This window comes from Pseudophryne corroboree, chromosome 10 (assembly GCF_028390025.1).
Source record: "Pseudophryne corroboree isolate aPseCor3 chromosome 10, aPseCor3.hap2, whole genome shotgun sequence".
NCBI lineage: Eukaryota > Metazoa > Chordata > Amphibia > Anura > Myobatrachidae > Pseudophryne > Pseudophryne corroboree.
In genome coordinates, this window is record NC_086453.1 from 55,323,870 (window position 1) to 55,344,086 (window position 20,217).

Sequence of the window (20,217 nt, forward strand, 5' to 3'; positions counted from 1 at the left end):
AGATTCCCATCACATCCTGGCCCTAGTGGGGAAAGGATACTGCCTGAGAATTCTTTGTGGGAAGCTGCAGTCTCTTGTCTGGAGATTCCCGCTCTTTTTCCTCATGAGAGGAGGGAAATTTACCTCAGCTTTCTTCCCCTTAAACATGTGTTCCCTTGTGTCAGGGACAAATGAGTCATCAGTGATATGCAAATCACCTTTTATTACAATAATCATATATTGAATACTTTTCTGCCATTTTGGCTGTAACTTTGCATTATCGTAGTCGACACTGGAGTCAAACTCAGTCTCGATATCAGTGTTTATTATTTTGGATAGTGAGCATTGTGAGACTCTGAAGGTCTCTGCGCCATAGGGAAAGACATGGGTAGATTTCCTGTCTGTTCTCTAATCTTTTGTGCAATAAATTCACCTTAGCACTTACACATATCCAAACAGGTGTCGGCGTTGTCGACGGAGACACCCTCTCACACACATTAGCTACATCTCCTCCTTAGGGGAGCCTTTTACCTCAGACATGTCGACACACACGTAACGACACACCACACACACAGGGGATGCTCTATTTGAAGACAGTTCCCCCACAAGGCCCTTTGGAGAGACAGAGAGAGAGCATGCCAGCACACACCCCAGCGCTATATGACCCAGGAATCACACAGTAACTTAGTGTTAACCAAGTAGCTGCTGTATATATTGGTTTTACACCAAATTTATGTGCCCCCCCTCTCTTTTTCACCCTCTTCTATCGTGCTTCTGCAGGGGAGAGCATGGGGAGCTTCCTCTCAGCGGAGCTGTGGAGAGAAAATGGCGCTGGTGAGTGCTGAGGAAGAAGCCCCGCCCCCACAGTGGCGGGCTTCTGTCCCGCGATTTTGTGTAAAAATAATGGCGGGGGCTCATGCATATATACAGTGCCCAGCTGTATATATGCCCTATTTTGCCAGGAGGTACTCAATTGCTGCCCAGGGCGCGCCCCCCCCCCTGCGCCCTACAGTGACCAGACTGTGTGGGTTAGTGTGGGAGCAATGGCGCACAGCTGCAGTGCTGTGCGCTACCTCATATGAAGACAGGAGTCTTCTGCCGCCGATTTTGACGTCTTCTTGCTTCACCCGCCGGCTTCTGTCTTCTGGCTCTGCGAGGGGGACGGCGGCGCGGCTCCGGGAACGGAGGACCAAGGTTAAGTTCCTGTGTTCGATCCCTCTGGAGCTAATGGTGTCCAGTAGCCTAAGAAGCGCAACCTAGCCGCAGTTAGTAGGTTTGCTTCTCTCCCCTCAGTCCCACGTAGCAGAGAGTCTGTTGCCAGCAGAAGCTCTCTGAAAATAAAAAACCTAATTAAAATACTTTCTTATTAGCAAGCTCAGGAGAGCTCAGTAAAATGCACCCAGCTCCGTCTGGGCACAGATTCTGGAGGAGAGGCATAGAGGGAGGAGCCAGTGCACACCAGTAGTCCTAATTCTTTCTTAGAGTGCCCAGTCTCCTGCGGAGCCAGTCTATTCCCCATGGTCCTTACGGAGTCCCCAGCATCCACTAGGACGTTAGAGAAAAATAAATTGCCTGAGCCATATATGGATGGGACGGTTGCATTCTGAGAGACCAAAAGCTTTGATCGTTTGGTGCCAAATCCGCTGTCGCTACCTCATAGTGATGATTGCTAACTAGGGAAAGTCACCAAGTGTGCACCTTACTTTAATATATCATGCATGATGGCCTTAGTTTTACAATTTAACTCTTTTGGCAGCATAAAGAATGAAGTAGTGAAAAAACAGTGAAGCAGTGAGCCAGTAGAGAAGTTGTCCATGGCAACCAAATCAGCCGCTACGTATATTTTTATAGAATGCACTTGATAAATGTTACTTCAATGCTGATTGGTTGCCATGGGCAACTTCTCCACTCTTTTCACTGCATCATGAATAGACCCCTAAATCTCAAATAAAGAATTAAAAGCAAACACACACACAACTATGACAGTTTCATTTCCTGCCACCGTGGATATTGCGCCACTGTGCCATACAACAGTGATGAAGATACAATTGCAAAGTAAAAATATGAAGAGAAAAAAAATGTAAAAATCAGTAAGACTGTAGTAGACCTATTGGAAAGTGTTTTGTCTCTTAACTTCAGAACCATATGTATCGTATACTCACTGTGAACAGGTCACATTACTTTTATATCTTTCACAGGTTAGTAAGCAGCAAACGGCAGCTGCCCGATTGAGTTTGCGTTTGTTGTGGATCTAAAGCGTAAGACTCCTGCACACAAGACAATAACGTGCTTGGAACGTAGTCTACGGGAGGAATTCAATTAGGTGCTTTTAAAAAAAACCCATATCAAGCGTACAGTTTTCGTGCCTATCACATGACAACTACAGGTTCCACTTTAATTTTTTATGTGCGGTTCAATTGCAAGGGAATTTCCAGGTTCTTCAACGAAGAGCAGCCAAATCCACGTAACGTGGGTGTTACATTTTCGCACTCCCGCCATTTTATTGCACTATTTAAGGTGCTTTAATGCAACCATTTTGATTCTGCCCAGTGTGGAGAGAGTGCTGGTGCAGTGCTTGGATCAATATGGATTCTGTTGTGGTGACACAGCACAGCCTTTACTACTTCACTGAGGAGAGACAGCGTGGGAGACATCACTCGAAAACATTTCTTATCCTTTTAAGTAATGTACTCCCCCCCCCCTTTTTTTTTTTTATGTTCCACATCTGCACCCCACCACCACTGCTTTCACTTGCACTCAGCCACATTTTGCAGCCAGGTTGCTCCTGTTCCAATTTTAAATGCCCATGCACCCACCCTTTGCATCCACATGCACTTTCCCACCCCTGCAGCCATGTAGGCACCCTTCCCCTACCCTTTTCATCCATATAGGCACCCCTGCACCCATACAGGGACCCCTTCCCCTACCCTTTTCATCCATATAGGCAACCCTGCTCACCGCTGCATCCATGTAGGCACCCCTCTCCCCACCCTTTGCATCCACATAGGCACCCCTGCACCCATGTAGGCACCCTTCCCTCTGCCCTTTACGTCCATATAGGCACTCCTCCTCCCATTCTTAGCGTCTACATAGGTGCCCCTCACCACATCGTTTGCATCCACATAGGCACTCCTACTAGCAGGTAGTAATGGAGTTATATTTGTAATTGCTTCCGCATCTCCGGTTGGGGATTGGCCTCCCTGTCCCTATCGGTTCCTCTGTCCCTATCGTTTCACCTGTCCCTATCGGTTCCCCTCTTTTTCAACATACAGGGGATCCTCATTTACAAATACAACTCCATTCCTACCTGTTACATTTAGTATATAAAGATCCACCTCCCTAAACCGGTACATTAGTTTGAGTTGTACATTTAATTATCAATAGGTGGATCAATACGATGGTGTACACCTGTTATGTGAACCTCATGATTATTCCGGAAGTTATATGTTCATTTTGACGGGTCAACTTATTTTAATACATTTATTTTTGTAACAAATGTTTTAGTATGGTGTGTGATTTCTGCCGCATTCACTCTCTCACATTATTAGCGCAGATTGAGTAGGTTTATATGTGTAACCACAAGCACATTTTATTCCCCTGCTGCTGAGTGGATAAATGTATGTACAGGAGATATTTAAGAAATCATTTTGCTATTAGCAGCGCCAGACTACCCTGTTTTTTTTACTACATTGTGTACCCCTGACATTGTGACAGATGCATACCTTCTCAAACTCCAGCTTAATGGGAGGGGTGAAGTGACTGGAGACCCATTCGGCAGCCTCTCGTCCTACCTCCATGCTTTCTGCCACGGTCTGTACCCCCAGTTTGCACATCACAGAGTCTGTATCACCATAGATGACCTTTGGGGGAATGACAGGAGCCTGTTAGAGGGGGAAATCCTACTTCTTCACCAGCATGGCGCGGGCACAGCTCTTACCTTGGCATCTGCCTTGTATCCATTGGCAAGCGTGTATTTAGATTCCACCAGCTGTTTTGTTTTCTCTATCATCTGCCTCCCGAAACCAGTCACACTCTACGGAACGGGCAGAGAGATAGGTTACCACACGTTATCAGCGGGTTCATTATAAGATCACAAGTTGTAATGGCCTATAATGAGCAGAATTCACCAGAACTACATAAAACCATATAGGATAGCAGCTTTAGGTGCCTGTCCAAATGCATGGAACAATACAAAGTTATGGTATACTTATTCCACAAACCAGTTATCCAGAAGGTTCTGATAACCAGAGAGAACAAAGAACATACATACTATAAGATTATCTGTCCAATCTATCTTATTGGAACGAAAATCTGGTAATGTCTGGGAGCAAATGACAATCAACCATTTGCTTCCAAAATCTGGAAAATGAGCTAAAACGTTTCTTTGGATAAATTAATTAAATCAAATGTATTTAACCAATTTGTCTGAATTACCATTTTTTTTCTGTTTTACAGTGTTTGGGAGCAAATGGTAACTTGTCATTTGCTCAGATGTGTTACCAGATTTTTGTTCCAACCAGAAAGATTGAACAGATAATCTTATAGTGTGTATCCAGTTTAAAGGGGGGTACACGTAGAAATTCGGGCTCAGTGCGAGGTGTGCTAGCCAGATCCTAACTAGACCGCAAGGCTCAATGAGAGCCTTGCGATCTTGCCAGATCTTGACTGCATGCAGTCAAGATCTGAGCCAGCCATAGCGACACGCTATCGCTATGGGGTATACACACGGAGCGATCTGTGCTTCACTTCTAAGCGATCTAGACAGATCACTTAGAAAATAGGGTAATATTGCTCCATGTGTACCCCCGTTAAGGGAGAGAAGTATTAAACCTTGGAGAGAGAAAGCACCAATCAACTATTGTCATTTTTCAAACACAGTCTGTAATATGACAGAAGTGGTACTTTATCTCTTTCTACACTTTCTCTCTCTCCAAGGTTTAATACACCTCTGCCCAAATCTGGTAATTGCTGATGTTTGGTATAATAGCAAACACTAATATCACCTCCCACTTACCACTGTGGGGAGCACTGACACACAAGGTAATGGCAGGTGGGAATGACATACACTACCACCACCAGGGCCGGTTCTAGACCTTCTGGCGCCCAGGGCGAAAGCTTCCTTTGGCGCTTGGTGCCCCCCCCCCCCCCCCCCGCAAAACAGGGTTAGTGCGTGCCGTAGGCGCGCGTAAAAAAAATAGGGGCGTAGCCTCACGGGGAAGGGGTGTGGTCACAGTTATGCCCACTGTAGCTGTGCCCCAGTGCTGTGCCCCTAGTAGCTGCCTGTGCCGCTTACCAAAAATAAATAAATACAATCCCCGCTCCTGCTTCCCGAACGCTGCTGCCCTCCGTCTCCGTCCGCCGGCGCTCCTCGGATCTATGGGAGAGACGTCATGACGTCTCTCTCATAGCACCGCACAGACACTAGAGGTCAATTATGACCTTTAGGTCTATGGCCGCTCACACAATGCCGTGCGCGATGACGTCATCACGCACCGCACAGCACCAGTAGCGGATCTTGCCACGGCGGCGGCGCCCTTGGGACAGCGGCGCCCCGGGCAAAAGTCCTGCTTGCCCGTGGCAAGATCCACTACTGAACACCACCACCAAGTAGTCACTGTGGGGAGCACTGACACACAAGGTAAAAGCAGGTGGGAATGTCATGCACTAACACCACCACCAAGTACTAACTTCTACAGTCAATTATTACTGCAATACCATTATGTAAAGCACAGGATGTGGCATTACAAGCCGGTGTAATGGTTAGCATTACCGTCTCACATCACTGAGGTCATGGGTTCGATTCCCACCATGACTGTGTGGAGTTTGTATATTCTCACCGTACTTGTGTGATTTTCCTCCGGGTACTCCGGTTTCCCACACAATCCAAAAATATACTGGTAGGTTAATTGGCTCCCAATAAAATTAACTCTAGCGTGAATGTGTGTGCGTACATGTGGTAGGGAATATAGGTTGTAAGCTCCACTGGGGGCAGGGACTGATGTGAATGGACAAATATTCTCTGTAAAGCGCTGCAGAATATGTGTGCGCTATATAAATAACTGGTAATAAATAATGTCCATAGGACAAAGTCTCCCCATTAGCAAATCCTCACATAGGAATTGCTGTAAGCCACAAAACTGAACCATACTGGTTTGTGAACGTTATTGGCTATATGATATAAAGCGATCAGTATATTGGGTTGTTCAGCATTAATGAGAATTGTGCACCATGAGGCAATTAGTCTAACACAGCTAGATGCAGCTTTATGCTGACAATACACCATGTTATAAGGGGTGACTATGCCTAAGTGACAAGCATTATGTCTTGTAAAGGTAACTCGCTGCCCCCAGTGACACATTCATATCCCAGCCTCCTTTGCACGCCCTGCCTAATGACCTCTGTTGGTGTTCCCCACCACAAATTTTGCAGAACTGGACAAATTCTTCAGACAACAGGAAGCCGCCATTTGAACAGGAAAACCTCTCTGGTATTCCACAGCTAGCCGGTTACATTTAAGTAAGGTGAAAACATGACGTACAGAATACACATGAAAAATATGTAAAAAGAAAATACAGTTAAACTAATGAGCGCAGTTCTCAAGAACTGTTGGATAAGCCAGTGGATAACTGTGGAAAAGAAAGGTAAGGAGACTGTTGAAGGGCTATATCTACAAACTGGAAAGTAATCTGTATAGTAACCAGTTTGCATGCAAGATCTACTGTACACCATTTAGCAAGACTTGGCTGGCCGGCGAGTTCCTGTTTTATTGGCCCACACTACTGTAACACAAATGCTTGCGGCAGATAAGCAGACTTCAACACAACCCCCGGTAGAGGCTGAAATGTGGAAAGACAGCTCAATCTCCTCTGTTGCAACCTCCCCCCGGAAGCATGTGTGTTCAATGTCTGGTTTTCCTCTCCACATTTTGAAACCGTGGTTTTACCTCTCCGCAAAACACAGCCATCTGCTGTGAGCAATGTGTCTGCGGACCACAATGTCAGAGGCTTCATTACATCTATCCCATGGCTTTCAAGTAGGAGATTTAAAATCTGTTCAGGTGTTCCAGAAATTGTGGGTTTAAAGGTTTGAGGCAGTAAAAAAAAAAAAAATCTTCATTTTACCATCTCCAAAGACAGTGGAACTGGAGCGTAAAAGCGTCCACAACGGTCCGGAGGCAGAAGCCATGTACAGTTGCAATGACTTAATGACATGGACTCAGGAGCCAGTGACAGAATTTGGGGGCAGCTACGTAAGATCTTACACATATCACAAGCAGACTAAAGGGGGGGGGGGGTACAAACGGAGCGAATTTTGCTTAATTACTAAGCAATCTGACTAGATTGATTAGAAAAGAAGCATACATCGCTCCATGTGTATGCCCCATAGCGAAGCGCGTCGCTATCGCTGACACTAGATTGACATGCATGCAGGCACAAACTAGTCAGGTCACTCACTTCACCGTTGTGTGCTGAGCGGGGGGAGAGATGTGTGCTGAGCGGTCTGTGATAGATCGCTCAGCACACGTCTTCCCGTGTGTACCCCCCTTAAGGGAGGATGGGCCTTAGCCAATCAAAAACAAAAAAACAACTTTAGCCAGCCACAAGTGAGAAAAGGTTGGAAAAGCACTGCCTCGCTCATGCCTGGTGTGGCACACTCGCTGCTCTGGTGCTTCTGGATTCCACAGGGAATACATTGGGGTGTACAGTTGATCTGAGGCACCGACAGGCTAAAGCTTTGACTGTTCCCAGGATGCATTGCACCGCCTCCGCTATAACCCCGCCTCCAGGCACTGGAGCTCAGTTTCGTTAACCAGTCCAATGCAGGAGCAGGTAAAAGAGACGGTAGATGTTAGTCACATAGAACCACGTTCTCACGACAGGAGAAGGGACCAGCGACTAATGCCATACAAATCCAAAGAAGATAAGTGCGTCAGGGTGGGCGCCCTGTGGAACCCAGTGTACCTTGCAGAAAGAGATTTAACCATGGTAAGTCTACCATAAATCTCCTTTTCTGCAGCGGGGTACACTGGGATTCTGCAGGGAATACATCGGGGATGTATGTCCTAAAGCAGTTCCTCATGGGAGGGGACACACTGCAGTGGGCACAAGAATCCGGCGTCCAAAGGAAGCATCCTGGAAGGCGGAAATATCAAAGGCACAGAACCTGATAAACGTGTTCACTGAGAACCACGTAGCCGCCTTGCACCATTGTTCAGCGGACACGCCTCGGCGGGCCGCCCAAGAAGGTCCAATAGACAGAGTAGAATAGGCCTTGATAGCAGCAGGAGCTGGAAGACCAGCCTGTGCATAGGCTTGTGCAAACACCATTCTAATCCATCTGGCCAAGGTTTGCTTATTCGCAGGCCAGCCACGTTTGTGAAAACCAAAAAGTACAAAAAGGGTATCTGAACTCCTGAGGAAGGAAGTCCTTTCTACGTAAATATGGAAAGCCCGAACCACATCCAAAGACCGCTCTTTGGAGGACAAACCAGAAGAGATAAAAGCAGGAACCACAATCTCCTGATTAAGGTGAAAAGATGACACTACCTTGGGTAGATAACAAGGGCGAGTTCGAATAACTGCCCGTTCCCGGTGAAAAATCAGAAAGGGTGAACGACAGGACAAAGCGCCCAAGTCCGACACCCTCCTAGCAGTGGCAATAGCCAGTAAAAATAAGATTTTACTCACCGGTAAATCTATTTCTCGCAGTCCGTAGTGGATGCTGGGGACTCCGTAAGGACCATGGGGAATAGACGGCTCCGCAGGAGACTGGGCACATCTAAGAAAGATTTAGGACTATCTGGTGTGCACTGGCTCCTCCCCCTATGACCCTCCTCCAAGCCTCAGTTAGGAACTGTGCCCGGAAGAGCTGACACAATAAGGAAGGATTTTTGAATCCCGGGTAAGACTCATACCAGCCACACCAATCACACCATATAACACGTGATAGGAACCCCGGTTAACAGTATGATAACAAAATGGAGCCTCTAAAGAGATGGCTCACAACAAAACCCGATTTTTGTAACAATAACTATGTACAGGTATTGCAGACAATCCGCACTTGGGATGGGCGCCCAGCATCCACTACGGACTACGAGAAATAGATTTACCGGTGAGTAAAATCTTATTTTCTCTGACGTCCTAGTGGATGCTGGGGACTCCGTAAGGACCATGGGGATTATACCAAAGCTCCCAAACGGGCGGGAGAGTGCGGATGACTCTGCAGCACCGAATGAGAGAATTCCAGGTCCTCCTCAGCCAGGGTATCAAATTTGTAGAATTTTGCAAACGTGTTTGCCCCCGACCAAGTAGCTGCTCGGCAAAGTTGTAAAGCCGAGACCCCTCGGGCAGCCGCCCAAGATGAGCCCACCTTCCGTGTGGAATGGGCTTTTACAGATTTAGGCTGCGGTAAGCCTACCGCAGAATGCGCCAGCTGAATAGTGCTACAAATCCAGCGCGCAATAGACTGCTTAGAAGCAGGAGCACCCAGCTTGGTGGGTGCATACAGGATAAACAGCGAGTCAGTCTTTCTGACTCCAGCCGTCCTGGAAATATAAATTTTTAGGGCCCTGACTACGTCCAGCAACTTGGAATCCTCCAAGTCCCTAGTAGCCGCAGGCACCACAATAGGTTGGTTAAAGTGAAAAGCTGAGACCACCTTTGGGAGAAACTGAGGACGAGTCCTCAATTCTGCCCTATCCATATGGAAAATCAGATAAGGGCTTTTACAAGACAAAGCCGCCAATTCTGAAACCCGCCTGGCCGACGCCAAGGCCAACAGCATGACCACTTTCCACGTGAGATATTTTAAATCCACAGTCTTAAGTGGTTCGAACCAATGTGATTTCAGGAATGCCAAAACCACATTGAGATCCCAAGGTGCCACTGGAGGCACAAAAGGAGGCTGAATATGCAGTACTCCTTTGACAAAAGTCTGAACTTCGTGCAGTGAAGCCAGTTCTTTTTGGAAGAAAATCGACAGAGCCGAAATCTGGACCTTTATGGACCCCAATTTGAGGCCCAACGTCACCCCTGCTTGCAGGAAGTGCAGGAATCGACCCAGTTGAAATTCCTCCGTCGGGGCCTTCATGGCCTCACACCAAGCAACATATTTTCGCCAAATGCGGTGATAATGTCTTGCGGTGACATCCTTCCTGGCTTTGATCAGGGTAGGGATGACTTCCTCCGGAATACCCTTTTCCTTCAGGATCCGGTGTTCAACCGCCATGCCGTCAAACGCAGCAGCGGTAAGTCTTGGAACAGACAGGGTCCCTGCTGCAGCAGGTCTAGTCTGAGCGGCAGAGGCCAAGGGTCCTCTGTAAGCATCTCTTGAAGTTCCGGGTACCAAGCTCTTCTTGGCCAATCCGGAACCACGAGTATGGTTTTCACTCCTCGCCTTCTTATTATTCTCAGTACCTTGGGTATGAGAGGTAGAGGAGGAAACACATAAACCGACTGGTACACCCATGGTGTCACTAGAGCGTCCACCGCTATCGCCTGAGGGTCTCTTGACCGGGCGCAATATCTTTTCAACTTCTTGTTGAGGCGGGACGCCATCATGTCTACCTGTGGTTTTTCCCACCGGTTGACCAGCATTTGGAAGACTTCTGGATGAAGTCCCCATTCTCCCGGGTGGAGGTCGTGCTTGCTGAGGAAGTCTGCTTCCCAGTTGTCCACTCCCGGAATGAACACTGCCGTCAGTGCTAACACATGATTCTCTGCCCATCTGAGAATCCTTGTGGCTTCTGCCATCGCCATCCTGCTTCTCGTGCCGCCCTGTCTGTTTACATGGGCGACCGCCGTGATGTTGTCTGACTGGATCAGTACCGGCTGGTTTTGAAGCAGGGGTCTTGCCTGGCTTAGGGCATTGTAAATGGCCCTTAGCTCCAGGATATTTATGTGAAGAGAAATCTCCTGATTTGACCACAGTCCTTGGAAATTTCTTCCCTTTGTGACTGCCCCCCCAGCCCCGAAGGCTGGCATCCGTGGTCACCAGGACCCAGTCCTGTATTCCGAATCTGCGGCCCTCTGCAGCCACCACAGCAGCGACACCCTAGTTCTGGCCGATAGGGTTATCCGCTGTTGCATCTGGAGATGGGACCCGGACCATTTGTCCAACAGGTCCCACTGGAACGTCCTTGCGTGGAACCTTCCGAATGGAATTGCTTCGTACGAAGCTACCATTTTTCCCAGGACTCGTGTGCATTGATGTACCGACACTTTTCCTGGTTTTAGAATGTCTCTGACCAGAGATGACAATTCCTCGGCTTTTTCCAGTGGAAGAAATACTCTTTTCTGGTCTGTGTCCAGAATCATTCCCAGGAACAGAAGACGTGTCGTCAGGACCAGCTGTGACTTTGGAATGTTTAGAATCCAGCCGTGCTGTTGTAGCACTTCCTGAGAAAGTGCCACCCCCACTATCAACTGTTCTTTGGACCTCGCCTTTATCAGGAGATCGTCCAAGTACGGGATAATTAAAACTCCCTTCTTGCGAAGGAGTATCATCATTTCGGCCATTACCTTGGTAAAGACCCTCGGTGCCGTGGATAACCCGAACGGCAGCGTCTGGAACTGATAGTGACAGTCCTGTACCACAAATCTGAGGTACTCCTGGTGCGGAGGGTAAATGGGGACATGCAGGTACGCATCCTTGATGTCCAGGGATACCATGTAATCCCCCTCCTCCAGGCTCGCAATAACCGCCCTGAGCGATTCCATCTTGAACTTGAACCTTTTGATATAAGTGTTCAAGGTTTTTAAATTTAAGATGGGTCTCACCGAACCGTCCGGTTTCGGTACCACAAACATTGTGGAGTAGTAACCCTTTACTTGCTGAAGGAGGGGTACCTTGACGATCACTTTCTGTGAATACAGTTTTTGAATAGCCACCAACACTGCCTCCCTGGCAGAGGGAGTTGCCGGCAAGGCAGATTTTAGGAAACGGCGGGGGGGGAGACGTCTCGAATTCCAGCCTGTACCCCTGAGATACTACTTGAAGGACCCAGGGATCCACTTGTGAGAGAGCCCACTGTGTGCTGAAAAACCTGAGACGTGCCCCCACCGTTCCCGATTCCGCCTGAGCAGCCCCAGCGTCATGCTGTGGACTTACCGGACGCAGGGGAGGACTTCTGCTCCTGGGAACTAGCTGTGTGCTGCAGCTTTTTCCCCCTTCCTCTGCCCCTCGGCAGAAAGGATGAGCCTCTAGCCCGCTTATTTTTCTGGGGCCGAAAGGACTGTACCTGATAATACGGTGCTTTCTTTTGCTGTGGGGTAGCCTGTGGCAAAAAAGTCGATTTCCCAGCAGTAGCTGTGGAAACGAGGTCTGAAAGACCTTCCCCAAAAAGTTCCGCCCCTTTATAGGGTAAAACTTCCATGTGCCGCTTGGAGTCGGCATCACCTGACCATTGCCTAGTCCATAACCCCCGTCTGGCGGCAATGGACATAGCGCTTATTTTTTATGCCAGCCGGCAAATATCCCTCTGTGCATCACGCATGTATAAGACCGCGTCTTTTATATGGTCAATCGTTAGCAAAATATTGTCCCTATCCATGGTATCAATGTTTTCCGACAGGGAGTCTGACCACGCAGCAGCAGCACTGCACATCCAAGCTGATGCAATAGCGGGTCTCAATATAATGCCAGTGTGTGTGTATATAGCTTTTAGGGTACTTTCCAGCTTTCTATCAGCCGGTTCTTTTAGGGCGGCCGTATCCGGAGACGGTAGTGCCACCTTCTTTGATAAGTGTGTCAATGCTTTATCTACCCTAGGGGGTGTTTCCCAGCGTGACCTATCCTCTGGCGGGAAAGGGTACGCAGCCATTAACCGTTTAGAAATGATCAATTTCTTATCTGGGGAAGTCCACGCTTCCTCACACACCTCATTTAATTCGCCAGATGCAGGAAAAACTACTGGTAGTTTTTTCTCACCAAACATAATACAGGTTGAGTCTCCCTTATCCAAAATGCTTGGGACCAGAGGTATTTTGGAATAATTGCATACCATAATGAGATATCATGGTGATGGGACCTAAATCTAAGCACAGAATGCATTTATGTTACATATACACCTTATACACACAGCCTGAAGGTAATTTTAGATAATATTTTTTATAACTTTGTGCATTAAACAAAGTGTGTCTACATTCACACAATTCATTTATGTTTCATATACACCTTATACACACAGCCTGAAGGTCATTTAATACAATATTTTTACTAACTTTGTGTATTAAACAAAGTTTGTGTACATTGAGCCATCAAAAACATAGGTTTTACTATCTCACTCTCACTCAAAAAAAGTCCGTATTTCGGAATATTCCGTATTTCGGAATATTTGGATATGGGATACTCAACCTGTACCCTTTTTTGTGGTACCTGGGGTATCATCAGAAATGTGTAAAACATTTTTCATAGCCTCAATCATATAACCGGTGGATCTATTGGAGGATACACTCGTTTCATCATCGTCGACACTGGAGTCGGTATCCGTGTCGACATCTGTATCTGTCATCTGAGGTAGCGGGCGTTTTATAGCCCCTGATGACATTTGAGACGCTTGGACAGGCACAAGCTGAGTAGCCGGCTGTCCTATGTCGTCAAACCTTTTATGTAAGGAGCTGACACTGTCACGTAATTCCTTCCATAAATCCATCCACACTGGTGTCGACCCTGCAGGGGGTGACATCACATTCACAGGCATTTGCTTCGCCTCCACATCATTATCCTCATCATACATGTCGACACAGCAGTACCGACACACAGCAGACACACAGGGAATGCTCTTACAGAGGACAGGACCCCACAAAGCCCTTTGGGGAGACAGAGGGAGAGTATGCCAGCACACACCAGGGCGCTATATAACACAGGGATATCACTATACAGAGTGTTTTCCCCTATAGCTGCCTATAATATATATATACTGCGCCTAAATTGTGCCCCCCCTCTCTTTTTTACCCTTTCTGTAGTGCAGGACTGCAGGGGAGAGCCAGGGAGCTTCCTTCCAGCGAAGCTGTGAGGAAATAATGGCGCTAGTGTGCTGAGGGAGTTGGCCCCGCCCCTTTTTTGGCGGGCTTTCTCCCGCTATTTTATCGTTTCTGGCAGGGGTTAATATACACCTATATAGCCTCTGGGGCTATATATGGTGTTAGTTTTGCCAGCCAAGGTGTTATTATTGCTGCTCAGGGCGCCCCCCCCCCCCAGCGCCCTGCACCCATCAGTGACCGCAGTGTGTGGTGTGCATGAGGAGCAATGGCGCACAGCTGCAGTGCTGTGCGCTACCTTGGAGAAGACAGAAGTCTTCAGCCGCCGATTTTCCGGACCACCTTCTTGTTTCTGGCTCTGTAAGGGGGACGGCGGCGCGGCTCCGGGAACGGACGACGAGGTCGGGTCCTGTGTTCGATCCCTCTGGAGCTAATGGTGTCCAGTAGCCTAAGAAGCCCAAGCTACCACCACTTAGGTAGGTTCGCTTCTTCTCCCCTTAGTCCCTCGTTGCAGTGAGCCTGTTGCCAGCAGGTCTCACTGAAAATAAAAAACCTAAACTATACTTTCTTCTAGGAGCTCAGGAGAGCCCCTAGTGTGCATCCAGCTCAGCCGGGCACAGAAATCTAACTGGGGCTTGGAGGAGGGTCATAGGGGGAGGAGCCAGTGCACACCAGATAGTCCTAAATCTTTCTTAGATGTGCCCAGTCTCCTGCGGAGCCGTCTATTCCCCATGGTCCTTACGGAGTCCCCAGCATCCACTAGGACGTCAGAGAAAACATGAAATTAAGTGTAAGACAATTAAGGTCCACAGACTTAAGATGTTCAAATGGAGACTCTTGTACTGCATTTAAGACAACAGACAGATCCCATGGAGCCACAGAAGGGACATAGGGAGGCTGAATCTGTAAAACACCCTGAGTGAAAGTATGAACGTCAGGAATAGACACAATTTTCCTCTGAAACCATACCGACAAGGCAGATATATGAACCTTGAGGGAGGCCAGACAATGGCCTAAATCTAGGCCTTGTTGCAGAAAAGCCAAAAGCCTAGAAGTTCTGAACGAATAGGCATCATAATGCTTAGCCGCACACCATGTGAAGTAAGAATTCCAGATCCTGTAAAAAAATCCGTGCAGAAGCCGGTTTCCGGGCATTCAACATAGTCTGAATAACTGCCTCAGAGAATCCCTTGGCCCTCAGGAGTGAAGCTTCAAGAGCCACGCCATCAAAGCCAGTCTGGCCAGGTCCGGATAGACACAAGGGCCCTGAACGAGGAGATCTGGGCGTGGAGGAAGTAGAAGAGGACGCTCTTTTGAGAGACCCTGCAGGTTTGAGAACCAATGCCGTCTAGGGCACGCTGGAGCGACTAGAAGTAGTATTCCTCTTTCTTGCTTGAACTTCCGTAGTACCCTGGGCAGGAGTGACACTGGAGGGAACACGTATGGCAGCTGAAAGTTCCATGGAATTGCCAATGCGTCCACGAACGCTGCTGGAGGATCCCTTGTCCTTGATCCGAAGACCGGAACCTTGCGATTGTGCAGAGACACCATCAGGTCTACATCTGGAAGGCCCCACTTGTCCACTAAGAGTTGAAAGACTTCCGGATGAAGACTCCACTCTCCGGCGTGAACGTCCTGACGACTGAGGAAATCCGCTTCCCAGTTGAGGACTCCGGGGATGAATACTGCCAATATTGCTGGCAGATGGCTTTCCGCCCAACGGAGGATTTTTGATACTTCCAGCATTGCCATGCGGCTTCGAGTGCTGCCTTGATGATTTATGTATGCCACTGTGGTGGCGTTGTCTGATTGTACTTGAACAGGCCTGTTCTGAACCAGACGCAGGGCCAGTGTCAATGCACTGAACACCGGCGCAATTCCAGAATGTTTATCGGGAGGAGAGACTCCTCCCTGGTCCACCGACCCTGGAGAGTGTTGCTCCAACACCGCGCTCCAACCCCGCAGACTGGCATCCGTTGTCAGGAGGACCCAGTTAGAGATCCAGAAGGGACGACCCCTGCTCAACTGTTGGTCCTGTAGCCAGTAGCTCAGTGACAGACGAACCTCCTGAGTCAAGGAGATCATTTGAGACCAGATCCGATGAGGCAGGCCATCCCACTTTGAAAAGATTAACCTCTGCAGAGGGCGGGAATGAAATTGAGCGTGCACTACCATGTCGAAAGCAGACACCATGAGGCCTAGTACTTGCATCGCCGAGTCTATCGACACTCTTGGGCGAGAGAGGAAATATCTGATCCTGTCCTGAAGTTTCAGGACTTTCTCTGGAGACAAAACAATCCTTGGCTGTGTGTGTCCAGCCCTGCCCCCAGGTGCACCATGCCCTGAGCAGGGACCAGCAAGGACTTTTTCCAGTTGATGAGCCACCCGTGGGCTTGTAGGAATTGGACAGTCAGTTCCAGATGACTGAGGAGAACTTCTTGGGAGTTTGCCAGGATCAGCAAGCCGTCCAGATACGTCAGGATCCTGCTTCCCTGACGGCGGATTAGAGCCGTCATCACGGCCATGACCTTGGTGAAGATCCGAGGGGCCGTGGCCAATCCAAAAGGCAGTGCCTGGAATTGATAATGTAGGTTGCCAATAGCAAACCGCAGATATTGCTGATGCGACATGGCAATAGGTATGTGCAGGTAAGCATCCTGTATGTCCAGGGATACCATACAGTCTTCGGGTTCCATGGCCAGCACTATAGAGCGCAGAGTTTCCATATACGGAATTTGGATACTTTCACAAACTTGTTCAATAATTTTAAGTTGAGTATAGGCCGGAAGGACCCATTTGGCTTCGGAACTAGAAACAGGGTAGAATAGTATCCCGCCTCTCTGAGACAGAGGTACCGGCACTACCACTCCCGTATCCAGGAGGGATCGCACAACCAAGTGTAGAGCTAGTGCTTTTAAACGGATCCGCAGGGATAACCATTGTGCAAAACTGGCAAGGTGGATGTCTCTTGAAAGAGATTGCGTACCCGTGAGAGACAACTTCCCACACCAGGCATCCGAAGTGGTCTTTAACCAGGCCTGGGCGAACTGCAGAAGTCGGCCTCCCACTCTGGGGTCACCCAGGGGGAAGTCTTCCCCGTCATGCAGCAGGCTTGTCTAGTTTGGAAGCAGGCTGACTGGCGGCCAAGGACTGTTTAGATTTAAGTTTAGTGGTTTAGGAAGCACGAGCCTGTCCCGGATACGCCTGACCCTTTGCTTTCCCTGGAGGTCGAAACGAATGAAAGGTGGCACTCTTAGCCTTCGGAGCAGAAGGATTAGTATTTGGGAGACACGCAGTCTTGGCAGTAGCCAAGTCAGTTACAATCTTGTGCAGATCCTCCCCAAATAGGATGTCTCCCTTAAAAGGGAGCACCTCCAAGGTCTTTTTGGAGTCCATGTCCACCTTCCAGGACCTCAACCACATAATTCGACGAGCCAGGATAGACGTAGTAGATGCCTTGGCTGCCATTACACCTGCAGCAGAGGCTGCCTCCTGAATATAGTGGGAGGCTGTGGCAATAGAAGACAGATATTGTCTGGCATTGTCACAAAAATCCTGAGGCAGCTCATCCTCAATTGCCTGAACCCATGCTTCAATTCCTTTTGCAGCCCAGGAGGCTGCCATAGTGGGTCTATGTACAGCACCGGTAAGAGAGTAAATAGACTTCAGGCATCCCTCCACACGCGTATCTGTCGGTTCCTTCAGTGAGGTGACAGTGGTGACAGGCAGAGTAGATGACACCACAAGACGGGCGACATGAAAGTCCACCGGCAGTGGAGTTTCCCACTTGTTACTCAACTCCGCAGGGATAGGATAACGAGCTAGCATCTTTTTAGACAGGGAAAATTTCTTTCCTGGCGACGACCAGGATTCCTGTCGTATGTCAATTAAATGGTCAGAATGTGGTAAGACTACTTTAGCAACCTTCTGACGTTTGAACTTATCAGGTTTCTTAGACACAGTAGTAGGCTCAATGTCATCATCTATTTGAAGAATTAGCTTAATAGCCTCCACTAGGTCAGGAACATCAACCTGGGTTGTAGATTCCTTATCAGAAGCAACTGTATTCAGTGTCTGATGGATCAGTATATTCCCCATCCTCATCTGAAGAATTATCCAACATATTAGTGGATTGTGAGGAAGAAATCGCCCGTTTAGATGACACCTTAGCCCCAGAGGGGCATGGGGTAGACTTTTGTCTAACCAAGGATTGATTTAATTGTTGTAATTGGGTAGACAGAGTATCCGCCCAGGGCGGATTAACTACAGGGACAATATGTGGCTGCAATGGCACTGGAGGTCCAACCTCCTCCCTGATGTGCAGCCACGCGATCCTGGAGAGCGTCAGCGGTGGTGTGCCTGATGACCGGTGCGCCTCCGCTGCAAGTACCCGGGAACCAGGCCGCGGGAGTATGCAGCGCTGCTGAGGGAGGTGATGGAGCCGCAGCACAGCATGTCATAAAGACACAGAAAGTGCTGTGGCCCTTGGGAGTCTTCTTAAAAGCTCTTTTCAAGGCTATCTAGCGCAGCCCCACCTGTTAGTGACCTGCACTGCAGGCACCAACTTACAAACTGAGGTCCAGTGCCTGGAGGTGGGGTTAAAGAGGAGGCAGTGCAATGCATCCTGGGAACAGTCAAAGCCTTAACCTCTTGGTGTCTCGGATCGAGATCCAACTCTACACTCCGATGTATTCCCTGTTGAATCCCAGTGTACCCCGCTGCAGAAATTTATATATATATATATATATATATATATATATATACACATATAAATAAAACTATGAATATATACACACACACACACACACAAGTTTAATCGTTCACATCAGTCCTTGCTGGATAAAACTCACGCAAGCAACAAAGGGAGAACATAAAACCAGTACAGATAGTTCCCGGTTCAGGATCAATCCAATGGCCTCTGTGCTGCCAGACAGCAATGCTGACCGCTGAATGCAGAAAATATTTAACATTTTATCTTTCTAATGGTTTTCCTTTAACTACCAGTACATATATACATATGTAAAATCTCACTTTCCATCAGGTTTAACATTACCATGGAATTTGCATACTTATTAGTATTTGTACTATCATAGTGTGGAGGGGGTGGTGGGTGTAATTTTGTATATGAATAAGGCCATTGACTTGGGTGCACTGGGGAAGAGAGGGAGTTCCCAGGGGACAAACAGTAACTGTATTTGCCAGCATTGTCTAGAACACAGCTATAAACGCACAGATGCAAGGTACCAGCATCAATAGAGCAGCTGATGCCAAAAGAATTCATTTGGTAACCGTCTACTTTTGGATCAAAGATACCCTGGCAAGCAAATAAACTATTAAAAGGGGGGTTTCCACCTTCCGAAGAGTACGTACTGTTTTACATAAAACTTACAGAAACTTTTACAAAACTTTTTTCCTGCTTCTTTCAGTAAAGCCTTTATATTCACCAGGACCAACGCTCTTCATCAGATCAATAAATGATACTCACATACAGTCTAATTAATAGGACAGCGCAGAAATAGGTTTATAATGCACAAGCAATGTAGTATAGCTGGATTTAAACAAGGTATTTCCCCACACCACTTCTAATTGCCTTACTGGGGAAATTTTCCGCCAGAGATGGATAATTAATTATCCTTAAGGCTACTAAAAACACAAGAAAGCAACTGCAGAAATCAAGAAGCTGGCTTTAGACCTGGTAGAGGATGCGGTGACCATATTTTCACTATCAGGCAAATACCTGAATCATGGCTACAATCAAAGAAAGAACTTTATTTCTCGTCTTTGATGACTTTGAATGTGCTTCTGACAGTGTGGAACGAGTATCTGTTTGGTGCCCCCTCAAGGCAGAGAACATCCCACATAACACCCTCAAGATGCGTCAAGCCCTCTACAACAATGGATCAAAGAAAGTTAAACATGCAGGCCAAATGTCCCAACCATTCACAATCTCAACTGGCACCAAGCATGGTTGTATAAACTCACCCATGCTCGACATATGCCCAAAACATCTTAAATAAGCTTGGCACAAATGCAGCAAAGCTTGGCTTACAAATAAATACGGGGGGAAAAAACAAGTACATTTTTACTGGAACTATGCCTGTGCAGCTAAACCTAGATGGAAATTTCATGGAACAAGTGGATACCTTTAAATACCTCTGTTCAACCATCAATGTTAAAAAAAAAAAAAAAGCCGCTAGAAGCGACAGCACGAGTCGTATAGGTTGAGCTACAGTTGCCTCTGCAGCTCTGAAAAAAGGCC

At 47.7% G+C, this 20,217-nt stretch overlaps 1 protein-coding gene across 1 annotated transcript in view; it reads right to left on the reverse strand.

Moving 5' to 3' along the window:
• POLD1 (DNA polymerase delta 1, catalytic subunit) overlaps positions 1–20,217 on the reverse strand; it is a 294,557-nt gene that overhangs the window by 92,237 nt on the left and 182,103 nt on the right. Inside the window, exons 18-19 of the mRNA XM_063942417.1 lie at positions 3,917–4,012; positions 3,702–3,839 (exon numbers count right to left, since the gene is read on the reverse strand). Of these exons, the coding sequence (XP_063798487.1) occupies positions 3,702–3,839; positions 3,917–4,012 (234 nt within the window). The remainder of the gene's footprint in view (positions 1–3,701; positions 3,840–3,916; positions 4,013–20,217) is intronic.